Here is a 16,351-nt window from a genome sequence, read left to right as displayed (position 1 = left end):
ATACCTGTTTCTGAACTATTTACTCCTGTCCTCTGAATTCTGTGTTACTCCTGACCCCTGCACTCTCGTCAATTTTTATTGGGGTCTTTCTAGGTTATCTTCCCCTTAAAAAAGCATCCTGCACCCCGGTGACCTTGGATCTCTTCCATATTGTTCTGGTGGATCTTCCCCTCCCCAGGGTTGCCTACCCCCGCTATTAGGAAACAGTTGTCAGTGATGGACGGGGTGGTCTCACCTTCCCGGAGGATTTCACCCCTCGGATGAGGCACAGGAACACCACGAACCACGACAGGCCAAGACACCCCAGGATGGGCAGCCGCACCTCCCCAAAATTCCCGATGTCGTCCGACAACTGCAGCACATAATTCCTGGAAGACAATGACACGGTGTGACACATGTGACTTTGTACGCCGCGCCTGCACAGGGCAGCACCACCATTTCTGTCATATTATAACTGAAGTGAAAATTATACTTTGTAACACACACTATATTGCCCCAAGTATTGGTCGGCCGGCCTTTCCACACACATGACCTTTAATGGCCCCCCAGTCTTAGTCCGTAGGGTTCAATATTGAGTTGGCCCCGCCCTTCCCACACACATGACCTTTAATGCCCCCCCCCAGTCTTAGTCCGTAGGGTTCAATATTGAGTTGGCCCCGCCCTTCCCACACACATGACCTTTAATGGCCCCCCAGTCTTAGTCCGTAGGGTTCAATATTGAGTTGGCCCCGCCCTTCCCACACACATTACCTTTAATGGCCCCCCAGTCTTAGTCCGTAGGGTTCAATATTGAGTTGGCCCCACCCTTTCCACACACATGACCTTTAATGGCCCCCCAGTCTTAGTCCGTAGGGTTCAATATTGAGTTGGCCCCGCCCATTCCACACACATGACCTTTAATGGCCCCCAAGTCTTAGTACGTAGGGTTCAATATTGAGTTGGCCCCGCCCTTTGCCTCTTCTGGGAAGGCCCCCCACAAGGTTTAGGAGGGTGTCTATGGGAAGGTTGGACCATTCTTCCAGAAGCACATTTGTCAGGTCAGGCACTGATGTCGGGGGAGGAGGCCTGGCTCGCAGTCTCCGCTCTAATTCATCCCAAAGGTGTTCTATGGGGTTGAGGTCAGGACTCTGTGCAGGACAGTCAAGTTCCTCCACCCCAAACTGGCTCCTCCATGTCTTTATGGACCTTGCTTTGTGCACTGGTGGACAGTCATGTTGGAACAGGAAGGGGCCATCCCCAAACTCCTCCCACAAAGTTGGGAGCATGAAATTGTCCAAAATGTCGCCTTAAGAGTTCCCTTCACTGGAACTAGGGGGCCAAGCCCAACCCCTGAAAAACAACCCCACACCATAATCCCCCCTCCACCAAACTTTATACTTGGCACAATGCAGTCAGGCAAGTACCGTTCTCCTGGCCACCGCCAAACCCAGACACGTCCATCAGCTTGCCAGACAGAGAAGCGTGATTGGTCACTCCAGAGAACACGCCTCCACTGCTCTAGAGTCCAGTGGTGGCGTGCTTTACACCACGCCATCCAACACTTTGCATTGCACTTGTTGATGGAAGGCTTGAATGCAGCTGCTCGGCCATGGAAACCCATTCCATGAAGCTCTCTACGCACTGTTGTTGGGCTCATCTGAAGGCCACACCAAGTTTGGAGGTCTTTAGCTATTGACTCTGCAGACAGTTGGTGACTTCTGTGCACTATGCGCTTCAGCATGCGCTGACCCCGCCCTGTCATGTGACGTGGCCTACCACTTGGTGGCTGAGTGGCTGTTGTTCTCAGTTGCTTCCACTTTGTTATAATCCCACTAACAGTTGAGCGTGGAATATTTAGTAGCCAGGAAATGTCACGGATGGACTTATTGTCCAGGTGGCCACCTATCACGGGACCACGCTTGGAGTCACTGAGCTCCTGAGAGCGACCCATTCTTTCACCAATGTTTGTAGAAGCCGTCTGCATGTCTAGGGGTGTGATTGTATCCACCTGTGTCCATGGAGGGGATTGGAACACCTGAATCACGATATGGAGGGGATTGGAACACCTGAATCACATGATATGGAGGGGATTGGAGCACCTGAATCACATGATTGGGAGGGGATTGGAACACCTGAATCACATGTTTGGGAGGGGATTGGAACACCTGAATCACATGATATGGAGGGGATTGGAACACCTGAATCACATGATAGGGAGGGGATTGGAACACCTGAATCACATGTTTGGGAGGGGATTGGAACACCTGAATCACATGATATGGAGGGGATTGGAACGCCTGAATCACATGATTGGGAGGGGATTGGAATGCCTGAATCACATGATATGGAGGGAATTGGAACACCTGAATCACATGATTGGGAGGGGATTGGAACACCTGAGTCACATGATTGGGAGGGGATTGGAACACCTGAATCACATGATATGGAGGGGATTGGAACACCTGAATCACATGATATGGAGGGGATTGGAACACCTGAATCACATGATATGGAGGAGATTGGAACACCTGAATCACATGATATGGAGGGGATTGGAACACCTGAATCACATGATATGGAGGGGATTGGAACACCTGAATCACATGATATGGAGGGGATTGGAACACCTGAATCACATGATATGGAGGAGATTGGAACACCTGAATCACATGATATGGAGGGGATTGGAACACCTGAATCACATGATATGGAGGGGATTGGAACACCTGAATCACATGATATGGAGGGGATTGGAACACCTGAATCACATGATATGGAGGAGATTGGAACACCTGAATCACATGATATGGAGGGGATTGGAACACTTGAATCACATGATTTGGAGGGCGGGGCCAATACTTGGGGCAATATAGTGTATTTTATCCATTTTCACATTTATTTTCCTCTGATAACGGGCAGAGCCGTAATCCCGCTGTTGTCTCTGGAAGGAAGCTGGAGAAGTGACTCCCCTCCAGGCGGAGGATTTCAATGAAAACTTTTCGTTGGCATTTTTCTCTTTTGTTTTAGAATTTTTTTTTTACACTTCACGTCAACATTACAACTTTACGCGTCGTACCTGGAGAAGAAGGTACACAATGAGCGGTGAGGGATTTAGCTCTCTGTGGCCCCTGCCGTGTTCTGTTGGACTTAAGCAGGCCATAGACGGGTCAAACATCGGCAGATTTAAAAAAAATAAATGAAAAATCGATCGTTCGATCGGCCGACATCACCACTAACATTAAAAAAAATTGGCCGATTTTCGACCCTTCTATGGCCGGCATTAACCCCATAACTTCTGTCACTTGCAGAGACGGGAGCGCACCGTACAATGTGACAGCAACACAAATACATTATTTGGATTACAATGTTTTTATTTGGATACATTTGTTGCAACTGCAAGACTTTCATATAAAATAATAGCGGACTGGACTTCCAGTTCGTAGGAAGGATTCAGGGGTCTCCCATTCCTGTCATCCATTCACTTAGCAGAATAAAATTTCCTCTTCTAGATGTGATTTTCTTTTTCTTTTTCTTCTTCCTTTTGTTTTCTTCTTTTCTTCTTCTTTTACAATTTAATTTTGGACTTTCATAAACTATATATATATACGTCTCTGTGCATTTACAGTAAAAAGACTGCCGGCATCCTTGCAGGTCACGGCTCATGCGCAGATTTTTTTATCGGTAAAACGATCGGCCGATTTGCCCATCTTTGCCAGGAAAATTGGCCGATCGTCATAATCGGCCGCAAATTTTCCAACATGACTGATTAAAAAACTGCAAAAAACCCGAAAAACGGCCGACCAATTAACCCACTAACAGTGCGAAAATCAGCCGATTTTCGACCCGTCTATGGCCGGCAATACACTCTGTACATTAGTACAACGCCGCTCTTGGTGTCACAGCCCGCTCTTGGTGTCACAGCCCGCTCTTGGTGTCACAGCCCGCTCTTGGTGTCACAGTCCGCTCTTGGTGTCACAGCCCGCTCTTGGTGTCACAGCCCGCTCTTGGTGTCACAGCCCGCTCTTGGTGTCACAGCCCGCTCTTGGTGTCACCGCCGACCGCTCGGAGTCACAATGGCAGCTCATTAGGCTGGAGGCACACACCGGTCATATGCCGCATACCAGAGACAATGCCAGGCGTTGGCCAGTCAATGAGGCATTTCCTGTGCGCTTCCATGGCTGCCAGTCTGGTGCTGCGTGGCACTGGCTCCCCCCCCCCCCACAGATACAACTGCAGGGCCATCTCTACCCATCACAGAGTGCCAGCTACCTCTAAGACGACGCCACGGCATAGGTCATCCCCACACACGTGCCCCAGATGGTTCTTGGCCTCCGCTGTTTATTCCTCGAGGGAAATTCTTGTGGTTTTTTTTTAGTGATTTCAGCGCTGAAAGTGTCTTATCGCCGCCATCTCCAGCGCTTTGTTCTGCGCGGTGACTGCTGGGGGGACAGCGAGCGTCAGGCGCCAGTCCTTAGAACAATAGCACAATGCCCATTCAGCTCCCGTATGGAAATCAGCACCTTATACTGTGAAGGCAAATCCCGGCGTACAATGCAAGGAAACCGAGTGCCAGCCCAGCTCTGTGTCATGGACATTCCACACCGGGGGCCAGGCTCTGTGAACAGTGCTACGGGGGACTGCCATATACCATCTACTGCCTGGATACGTGCTATAGGGCCTGGGGGGGGGGGGGCGTAACAGCAACTCAGGGGACCCCCATTGCAAGCTTTTCATGTGACCCTCAGACAGAGGCGGCCCTAGGCTTGGTGTCACTCGGTGCGATGACTCTGAACAGTGCTACGGGGGACTGCCGTATACCATCTACTGCCTGGATACGTGCTATAGGGCTTGGGGGGGGGGCGTAACAGCAACTCAGGGGACCCCCATTGCAAGCTTTTCATGTGACCCTCAGACAGAGGCGTCCCTAGGGTTGGTGTCACCCGGTCCGATGACTCTGAACAGTGCTATGGGGGACTGCCGTATACCATCTACTGCCTGGATATGCACTAGAGGGCCTGGGGAGGGCGTAACCACAAATAAGGGGGGGGGGCCACCATTGCAAACTTTTCATGTGACCCTCAGACAGAGGCGTCCCTAGGGTTGGTGTCACCCGGTCCGATGACTCTGAACAGTGCTACGGGGGACTACCGTATACCATCTACTGCCTGGATACGTGCTCGCTATAGGGCTTGGGGGGCGTAACTGCAAATCAGGGGACCCCCATTGCAAACTTTTCATGTGACCCTCAGACAGGGGCGTCCCTAGGGTTGGTGTCACCCGATGCGGTAACACTTGGTGACACCCCCTCCAACAATCCCTGCAGAATGGATTGGATCTGCGGATTGAGCATAATGGATCGGACATCCTGCGGGGATCGTCGGCATGCAACCTATACGGGGTGACACCGGAATCGCTCCACGAAAAGGTAAGTTGTAAAGAAAGCCGACGATCCCCACAGGATGGATGCGGTGGTGTCACCCGGTGCAGCGCACACCCCCCCGCACTTGCCTCAGGACACCACTGCCCTCAGAAACCTCTTTCCGTGGTACTTGGCAATGTGAATAGAATAAACGATCGTAACGAAAAACATCGAGGGCGAGGTAGGCAGAGAACTGTCGCCGTAGTAGGGACATTATTAGGGACCAGTGCTGTGCTCCCCTAAACACTGAACTATAAATGTCCTGTCAGCAAGGGGTTAATGCAAGGTCATGCCTGCAACCATGCTTGGTATAATTTTTCTCAGCCAGCGATTGGCTGTTTTGTAAAAGCGATCCAGGTGGCTTTAAAGCCACCTAATCACTTTTCAAGCATTGTGAGCCGCCCCCGCACACTCCGTCCACAGTGGTTTCTGGGCTCTCCCACTCCCCCAGGGTGCCCAGGACCACGGTGATTGGCTGAGACGGGCTTACAAAGAGTTGATGGAGGAACATCCATTCCCTGATCTCCTTTGTGACCAATGAACTTGGTAGTGATGATAACTTTGTAACTTCTGGATTCGGAGCTGTCAATCCCTGGCTTGTTACAGCACAATCTGTGCTTGATTAGCTGCTTTGGAGGGCAGGGGAGACATTGGGGGGTCTAATAGACCTCTGATGTCTCCATAAAGAGGACCTGTCACCTGCAAAAAGCTATCACAAGGAGGCTTGTTAGACTCCTTGTTGTAGCAATAAAGTTACGTAAAAAAAATTCAATCACCCCCCATACTCCCGCACATACTTGCAAAATGCAAACATGCATGTAGGTCCAGCATACGTATGTAAATAGCGATTGCACCACACATGTGAGATATCACAGCCAATGTCATAGACTTGAAGACTTACTAGAGGATATGGTCATTGACTGTTGTATAGTTCCTTCCTCCCAAGACCTCCGGCTCTCTAGCTCCCTTTTCACATCCTCCCATGTTCGCCTCCAGGACTTCTTCCGAGCCTCTCCCATCCCCCAGAACTCCTTACCCCAATCTGTCCGACTATTTCCTACTCTGTCCACTTTTAAATAATCCCTTAAAAACCTTCTCTTCAGAGAGGCCTACCTTGCCCCCAACTAAGAGCTGTACTTTTATTTTCTCCATAAGCCCATCCCCCGCGGTTATTACCTTTTGCATCTCTTGATCCACCCCTCTTAGATTATAAGCGCTAATGAGCCACGCCCTCTGATCCCTCCTGTATTGAATTGCATTGTAACTGTACTGTCTGCCCTCATGTTGTAAAGTGCTGAGTAAACTGTTGGCGCTATTTCAATCCTGTATAACAATGGTCTCCAAACTGAGGCCTGAGGGCCAGATGCGGCCCTTTGCTAGCCTTTATCCAGCCCTTCGGGCACTATTCCCCTCCGCCAATAGTGGAGCATAATTTCTGAAACTGACACTAATGATGGGGCACTATTCCTCCAACCAGTATCAATGATGGGGCACTATTCCTCCAATCAATATCAATGATGGGGCACCATTCCTCCAACCAGTATCAATAATGGGGCACCATTCCTCCAACCAGTATCAATAATGGGGCACTATTCCTCCAACAAGTATCAATGATGGGACATTATTCCTCCAACCAGTATCAATAATGGGGCACTATTCCTCCAACCAGCATCAATGATGGGGCACTATTCCTCCAACCAGTATCAATAATGGGGCACTATTCCTCCAACCAGTATCAATAATGGGGCACCATTCCTCCAACCAGTATCAATAATGGGGCACTATTCCTCCAACCAGTATCAATGATGAGGCACTATTCCTCCAACCAGTATCAATGATGGGACATTATTCCTCCAACCAGTATCAATGATGAGGCACTATTCCTCCAACCAGTATCAATGATGGGGCACTATTCCTCCAACCAGTATCAATGATGGGGCACTATTCCTCCAACCAGTATCAATAATGGGGCACTATTCCTCCAACCAGTATCAATGATGGGGCACTATTCCTCCAACCAGTATCAATGATGGGGCACTATTCCTCCAACCAGTATCAATGATGGGGCACTATTCCTCCAACCAGTATCAATGATGGGGCACTATTCCTCCAACCAGTATCAATAATGGGGCACTATTCCTCCAACCAGTATCAATGATGGGGCACTATTCCTCCAACCAGTATCAATGATGAGGCACTATTCCTCCAACCAGTATCAATGATGAGGCACTATTCCTCCAACCAGTATCAATAATGGGGCACTATTCCTCCAACCAATATCAATGATGGGGCACTATTCCTCCAACCAGTATCAATGATGGGGCACTATTCCTCCAATCAATATCAATGATGGGGCACCATTCCTCCAACCAGTATCAATGATGGGGCACTATTCCTCCAACAAGTATCAATGATGGGGCACTATTCCTCCAACAAGTATCAATGATGGGGCACTATTCCTCCAACAAGTATCAATGATGGGACATTATTCCTCCAACCAGTATCAGTGATGGGACATTATTCCTCCAACCAGTATCAATGATGGGGCACTATTCCTCCAACCAGTATCAATGATGGGGCACCATTCCTCCAACCAGTATCAATGATGAGGCACTATTCCTCCAACCAGTATCAATGATGGGGCACCATTCCTCCAACCAATATCAATGATGGGGCACTATTCCTCCAACCAGTATCAATGATGGGGCACTATTCCTCCAATCAATATCAATGATGGGGCACCATTCCTCCAACCAGTATCAATGATGGGGCACTATTCCTCCAACAAGTATCAATGATGGGACATTATTCCTCCAACCAGTATCAGTGATAAGGGACTATTCCTCCAACCAGTATCAATGATGGGGCACTATTCCTCCAACCAGTATCAATGATGAGGCACTATTCCTCCAACCAGTATCAATGATTGGGCACTATTCCTCCAACCAGTATCAATGATGGGGCACCATTCCTCCAACCAGCATCAATGATGAGGCACCATTCCTCCAACCAGTATCAATGATGGGGCACTATTCCTCCAACCAGTATCAATGATGAGGCACTATTCCTCCAACCAGTATCAATGATGGGACATTATTCCTCCAACCAATATCAATGATGAGGCACTATTCCTCCAACCAGTGTCAATGATTGGGCACTATTCCTCCAACCAGTGTCAATGATTGGGCACCATTCCTCCAACCAATATCAATGATTGGGCACTATTCCTCCAACCAGTATCAATGATTGGGCACTATTCCTCCAACCAGTATCAATGATGGGGCACCATTCCTCCAACCAGTATCAATGATGAGGCACCATTCCTCCAACCAGTATCAATGATGGGGCACTATTCCTCCAACCAGTATCAATGATGGGGCACTATTCCTCCAACCAGTATCAATGATGAGGCACTATTCCTCCAACCAGTATCAATGATGAGGCACTATTCCTCCAACCAGTATCAATGATTGGGCACTATTCCTCCAACCAGTATCAATGATGGGGCACCATTCCTCCAACCAGCATCAATGATGAGGCACCATTCCTCCAACCAGTATCAATGATGGGGCACTATTCCTCCAACCAGTATCAATGATGAGGCACTATTCCTCCAACCAGTATCAATGATGGGACATTATTCCTCCAACCAATATCAATGATGAGGCACTATTCCTCCAACCAGTGTCAATGATTGGGCACTATTCCTCCAACCAGTGTCAATGATTGGGCACCATTCCTCCAACCAATATCAATGATTGGGCACTATTCCTCCAACCAGTGTCAATGATTGGGCACTATTCCTCCAACCAGTGTCAATGATGAGGCACTATTCCTCCAACCAGTATCAATGATGGGGCACCATTCCTCCAACCAATATCAATGATTGGGCACTATTCCTCCAACCAGTGTCAATGATTGGGCACTATTCCTCCAACCAGTGTCAATGATTGGGCACTATTCCTTCAACCAGTGTCAATGATTGGGCACTATTCCTCCAACCAGTGTCAATGATTGGGCACTATTCCTCCAACCAGTATCAATGATGGGGCACCATTCCTCCAACCAATATCAATGATTGGGCACTATTCCTTCAACCAGTGTCAATGATTGGGCACTATTCCTCCAACCAGTGTCAATGATTGGGCACTATTCCTCCAACCAGTATCAATGATTGGGCACTATTCCTCCAACCAGTATCAATGATGGGGCACCATTCCTCCAACCAATATCAATGATGGGGCACTATTCCTCCAACCGGTATCAATGATGAGGCACCATTCCTCCAACCAGTATCAATGATGGGACACTATTCCTCCAACCAGTGTCAATGATTGGGCACTATTCCTCCAACAGTATCAATGATGGGGCACCATTCCTCCAACCAATATCAATGATGGGGCACTATTCCTCCAACCAGTATCAATGATGAGGCACCATTCCTCCAACCAGTATCAATGATGGGGCACTATTCCTCCAACCAATATCAATGATGGGGCACTATTCCTCCAACCAGTGTTAATGATGGGACATTATTCCTCCAACCAACAACAATGATGGGGCACTATTCCTCCAACCAATATCAATGATGGGGCACTATTCCTCCAACCAATATCAATGATGGGGCACTATTCTTCCAACCTGTATCAATGATGGGGCACTATTCCTCCAACCAGTATCAATGATGAGGCACCATTCCTCCAACCAGTATCAATGATGGGGCACTATTCCACCAACCAATATCAATGATGGGGCACTATTCCTCCAACCAGTGTTAATGATGGGGCACTATTCCTCCAACCAGTATCAATGATGGGACATTATTCCTCTAACCAATATCAATGATGGGGCACCATTCCTCCAACCAATATCAATGATGGGGCACTATTCTTCCAACCTGTATCAATGATGGGGCACTATTCCTCCAACCAATATCAACGATGGGGCATTCCTCCTCCTCCTACTGACCACCATCCCTGATGCCATGTTTTTTTTCATTGATGCTGGGCCTGGGACATTTTCTACCCCCACTGGCCCTTTGTTTGAAAAGTTTGGAGACCCCTGCTGTAAAATAATAAAAATATAGTTGGAGACTGAAGTCATGCTGTAGGAGATAGTCAGCATTTTTTAGGCCTCTTTTCAAATTAATTCCCCCCCACTACTGACTGCTGGGGCCTGAGAGCCACACTTCAAACACCAATGGATCACATGTGACCCTTGGGCCACAGACTGGACAAAAGGGTCAAAGATGATTGTTATATTTTATCGTCATTCCAAAGACCACCTCTGGAGGGTGCAGAGTCTCCCTCTTCTTGGAAATCCCTTTAATCTACCAGTCAGATAATTTGAGCTGATCTAGAAGAAGAAACCAGAACCAGAGAAGGTCCCATCACCCACCTCCAGTACTCCTCGCTGGGACTCGTCCTCTTCACAGTCTGGTTCAGGATGGTGGACAGGTCTTGATGGGAGGTGTAGTTGGAGGAATTTGTGGAGGGGCTCAGCACCCCGACGCAGTTCTCTGTGTTCCATTTATTAGTGCAGTACGTCCACGGCAGAATTCGGTTCATGGACATGAAAAAGTAGTAGAACGCAATGCAAATAACCACGTTGTAATAAATACCGATATAGGTGGAGACGACCATCATTCCATAACCTACACCTGAAAGGAAACGAAGGGTTAATGATCGATTGGTGAAACCAGACACTCCGCAGGAATACAAAGGCCAAACGCTAATTGAAAATATGAATATTGGGGAATTCATAAAAGTTTGTCAAGCCGAGTGGTGTTGGGTCATCCAGAGCTTGAGATTCGAGGTGTGTGCAGCCACCTTAAGAATAAGTCCTGTCATCCTGTGTGATCTGATGCTAGAATTAACCAGATAAAAGATACAGTCATCCGAAAAAGTTCCACGTTTGAAAAGGCCAATGTTAGATCTTCGTTTGAAAATGGTCTACAGATAAAATGGATTATTTGAAGAAATACCACCCCTACATTCACCAGCACTTCAATTCTATGGAATCAGAATCTGGTTTTCCAGATTAGGTGCCAATGACTACAACCTCCTGGTGGAACCGGTCTTAGACATCTACAGTTTGGTCCAGTCTGTATGTGGTGTCATCATGCCAAAATCAATAGAGCTCTCTAAATCCCTCAGAAAGAAGGTTCTAGATGGAGGATTTAAAAAGATTCCAAAGTGATTTGAAATCAATCATTCCACTGTAGGGAAAATCATCTCCAAGTGGCGAAGAGTTCAAACAACTGACAACTTGTCTAGGACTGACCTTCCCAGCAAATTCAACCCAAGAGCTGACCATTTGTTGCTTAAGAAGCCCTAAATTAAATTGTGGGGTGTTCAGTTAACTTTTCCAACCGTTGATTGTTGATCTGCAATCATAAAGAGATCGCACCAATTTAATCTGCATGACAGGTGGTGTGTTAAGAAAAAGTCTTTTCAGTCCACAATGAATATTAGAGCAAGATTTCAGTTTGCAATTGGACATATAGGTAAAGACAAGACCATCTGGAACAATGTACTGAAGACTGATCCATCAAAGATAGAGTGGTTTGGTCACAGTAACAGTGAATATGTTTGGTGAAAACTGAAGATAGTAATCCAGAAGAAGAACCTCAAACCAACTGTGAAGCACGGTGGTGGAGATTTTATAAATCTATCTATCAGTTTTCTATCTCTTTGCACTAATATGATATAGATTGGTTGCTGGGCACTTCCTTCTCTGTGACATCACACATGTACAATATGAAAAGGATATACTTTTTATTGCTGCATTTCATTTGTATTTTTTCTTTTTGCTACAGAACGGAACCATGTGTGTGCGTGTGTGTGTGTGTGTATGGGGGGGTTCTTTTTTTTTTTTTGATCTGTCTCAGAATTAGTAGTCGGTAGGTCTTGAAAGTCGATATTTTTTTATAGCCGATCTCTAATGACAGGTCCTCTTACCTTTAAACATGGGGCTGATCCTCCAAACCCCGAGGCACCCCTGACTGGCGAACTGTCCAAATGAGAGCTCCATAAAGAAGAGTGGGATGCCGCAGAAGACCAGCATGATGAAGTACGGGAACATGAAGGCTCCTGAGGAGACAGAGATGAATTACGAAAGACAGGAAGGCAGCTGGAGGGATTCTTTCCAGTGAGAGCAGTAGAAAAATTATTTCAGGGGAGTCTGATTAACAAGGATCTCTCCATTTCACTTACCGCCTCCATTTCTATAGCAGAGATATGGGAATCTCCAGACGTTTCCCAGACCGACTGCGTACCCCACGCTGGTTAGGACGAACTCTATCTGGTTTCCCCAGTTTCCTCTCTTCAGGTTTTCGTCTCTCTTCGTGACTTCTCCAGGCACAGCACCATTCTGGAAACACAAGACGCGGCATGTCAGCTTTATTCTGTGTTATGCAGCTGCTGCGGCGTGAGCGACGTGTTTCAGGGGTCGCATAACCCTTCGTCAGGACTGAATGTAAGGACACATCGGCCGGGCTCTACGGGTACGTTTTGCTTTTATTGGCTGGCAAAGAGGCCGGTACTGCTTGAGTTGCAGCACACGTCACTGTCAGCAAGTAACTCGTAGAATGTTCTCTCCTGTGCCGAAATTCATTACCCTCAATTCCCTGCAAACTTGCCTCTCTACAGTATAACCCCATTGGAAGCTGCTGCACCTATCTTGAGGTATGGGGGGTTGAGGGGGCTGGGGAAGGGGTGTGGGGGGTTGGGGAGGGGTATGGGGGGTTGGGGAAGGGGTGTGGGGGGTTGGGGAAGGCGGCTCTGGATTGTTATGTCCAGTGACAACTCTATGGAGTACATATCAGTTTCCCGCAGTCAGGCCGTGTCCACGTGGCAGTGAAATGTCTGTCCATCTCTGGGACCACCTACTGCAATGTATGGGGGGTCTCATTTACATTACAATCATCCATTGACTGTGCAGGAATGTGGTGACCCCCAGAGTCATGGTGATGAATCTGCCAGCTGGGTGTCCATATAGAGGACATTAGAGCTGCCAGGGGTTGTCAGGGACTTGTCCTGTAAGGGAAGAAGTCCAGGCGGGAGCCCCCCATAGGGGAGGAACAGGGCTGCTTTGTCTGAAGTCACCCCCTGACACAGGCAACGAACCCCAGTACCCTCCATGCTGCAGGGGACCCGTATAGACCAACATTTCCATAAATCCCAGAGAAGAAGACGTAGTCACCGGGGAACAGGTCCACAGATGAATGTGGCCCATCATATGGTGCAACCCAATCACCGGGACGGGATATGCAAACCCACCACATTGCTGCAACAGACAACGATCCTCTGACCACTGACTCCACACACTCAGCCCTCAGCATTGGAGGGAACCTAGATGTGGACTTATGGTGTATCATTACCGCGAATCTAGAACCTCCACTGGAAGGGCTACACCAGCAGCATGGAGGGTGCTGGGGTTCGTTGCCTGTGTCAGGGGGTGACTTCAGACAAAGCAGCCCTGTTCCTTCCCTATGGGGGGCTCCCGCCCGGACCTCTTCCCTTACAGGACAAGTCCCTGACAACCCCTGGCAGCTCTAATGTCCTCTATATGGACACCCAGCTGGCAGATTCATCACCATGACTCTGGGGGTCACCACATTCCTGCACAGTCAATGGATGTTTGTAATGTAAATGAGACCCCCCATACATTGCAGTAGGTGGTCCCAGAGATGGACAGACATGTCACTGCCACGTGGACACGGCCTGACTGCGCAAACTGATATGTACAAACTCCATGGAGCTGTCACCGGACATAACAATCCAGAGAGCTGCCTTCCCAAACCCCCCACACCCCTCCCCAACCCCCCACACCCCTTCCCCAGTCAGTGGAAGAATGTCCCTTACATTGGGGGTCAGTGGGAAGAATGTCCCTCACATTGGGGGTCAGTGGGAAGAATGTCCCTTACATTGGAGGTCAGTGGGAAGAATATCCCTTACATTGGGGGGTCAGTGGGAAGAATGTCCCTTACATTGGGGGCCGGTGGGAAGAATGTCCCTTACATTGGGGGTCAGTGGGAAGAATGCTCCTTACATTGGGGGTCAGTGGGAAGAATGTCCCTTACATTGGGGGTCAGTGGGAAGAATGTTCCTTACATTGGTGATCAGTGGGAAGAATGTCCCTTACATTGGGGGTCAGTGGGAAGAATGTCTCTTACATTGGGGGTCAGTGGGAAGAATGTCCCTTACATTGGGGGTCAGTGGGAAGAATTTCCCTTACATTGGGTTTCAGTGGGAAGAATGTTCCTTACATTGGGGGTCAGTGGGAAGAATGTCCCTTACATTGGGGGTCAGTGGGAAGAATGTCCCTTGCATTGGTGGTCAGTGGGAAGAATGTCCCCTACATTGGGGGTCAGTGGGAAGAATGTCCCTTACATTGGGGGTCAGTGGGAAGAATGTCCTTTACATTGGGGGGTCAGTGGGAAGAATGTCCGGTACATTGGGGGTCAGTAGGAAGAATGTCCTGTACATTGGGGGTCTGTGGGAAGAATGTCCCTCACATTGGGGGTCAGTGGGAAGAATGTCTCTTACATTGGGGGTCAGTGGGAAAAATGTCCCTTACATTGGGGGGTCAGTGGGAAGAATGTCCGGTACATTGGGGGTCAGTAGGAAGAATGTCCGGTACATTGGGGGTCAGTAGGAAGAATGTCCCTTACATTGGGGGTCAGTGGGAAGAATGTCCCTTACATTGGGGGTCAGTGGGATGTCCCATACATTGGGGGTCAGTAGGAAGAATGTCCTTTACACTGGGGGGTCAGTGGGAAGAATGTCCCGTACATTGGGGGTCAGTGGGAAGAATGTCCCGTACATTGGGGGTCAGTGGGAAGAATGTCCCGTACATTGGGGGTCAGTGGGAAGAATGTCCCTTACATTGGGGGGTCAGTGGGAAGAATGTCCCGTACATTGGGGGTCAGTGGGAAGAATGTCCCGTACATTGGGGGTCAGTGGGAAGAATGTCCCTTACATTGGGGGTCAGTGGGAAGAATGCTCCTTACATTGGGGATCAGTGGGAAGAATGTCCCTTACATTGGTGGTCAGTAGGAAGAATGTCCCTTACATTGGAGGTCAGTGGGAAGAATGTCCCTTACATTGGGGGTCAGTGGGAAGAATGTCCCTTACATTGGGGGTCAGTAGGAAGAATGTCCCTTACATTGGGGGTCAGTGGGAAGAATGTCCCTTACATTGGAGGTCAGTGGGGAGAATGTCCCTTACATTGGGGGTCAGTGGGAAGAATGTCCCTTACATTGGGGGTCAGGGGGGAGAATGTCCCTTACATTGGGGGTCAGTGGGAAGAATGTCCCTTACATTGGGGGTCAGTGGGAAGAATGTTCCTTACATTGGGGGTCAGTGGGAAGAATGTCCCTTACATTGGGGGTCAGTGGGAAGAATGTTCCTTACATTGGGGGTCAGTGGGAAGAATGTCCCGTACATTGGGGGTCAGTGGGAAGAATGTCCCGTACATTGGGGGTCAGTGGGAAGAATGCCCCTTACATTGGGGGTCAGTGGGAAAAATGTCCCGTACATTGGGGGTCAGTGGGAAGAATGTCCCGTACATTGGGGGTCAGTGGGAAGAATGTTCCTTACATTGGGGGTCAGTGGGAAGAATGTCCCGTACATTGGAGGTCAGTGGGAAGAATGTCCCTTACATTGGGGGTCAGTGGGAAGAATGTCCCTTACATTGGGGGTCAGTGGGAAGAATGTCCCTTACATTGGGGGTCAGTGGGAAGAATGTCCCGTACATTGGGGGTCAGTGGGAAGAATGTCCCTTACATTGGGGGTCAGTGGGAAGAATGTCCCTTACATTGGGGGTCAGTGGGAAGAATGTCCCGTACATTGGGGGTCAGTGGGAAGAATGTTCCTTACATTGGGGGTCAGTGGGAAGAATGTTCCTTACAATGGGGGTCAGTGGGAAGAATGTCCCGTACATTGGGGGTCA

The 16,351-nt window shown here is 48.7% G+C and overlaps 1 protein-coding gene across 1 annotated transcript in view; it reads right to left on the bottom strand.

Moving 5' to 3' along the window:
* Positions 1-184: 184 nt before the first annotated feature.
* Positions 185-16,351, bottom strand: part of LOC149434126 (sodium- and chloride-dependent glycine transporter 1-like) — a 70,017-nt gene continuing 53,850 nt past the window's right edge. The window contains exons 2-5 of the mRNA XM_089664075.1: positions 12,613-12,769; positions 12,358-12,489; positions 10,796-11,057; positions 185-368 (exon numbers count right to left, since the gene is read on the bottom strand). Coding sequence (XP_089520201.1) covers positions 197-368; positions 10,796-11,057; positions 12,358-12,489; positions 12,613-12,769 — 723 coding nt within the window. The 3' untranslated portion in view covers positions 185-196. The remainder of the gene's footprint in view (positions 369-10,795; positions 11,058-12,357; positions 12,490-12,612; positions 12,770-16,351) is intronic.

The sequence above is a fragment of the Staurois parvus genome, unplaced genomic scaffold (genome assembly GCF_062004578.1).
Source record: "Staurois parvus isolate SC_StPar_1 unplaced genomic scaffold, SC_StPar_1.0 ptg001827l, whole genome shotgun sequence".
NCBI classification, from domain to species: domain Eukaryota; kingdom Metazoa; phylum Chordata; class Amphibia; order Anura; family Ranidae; genus Staurois; species Staurois parvus.
Note: the sequence above shows the minus strand (reverse complement) of the source record. Positions and strands in the feature narration are given on the sequence as shown.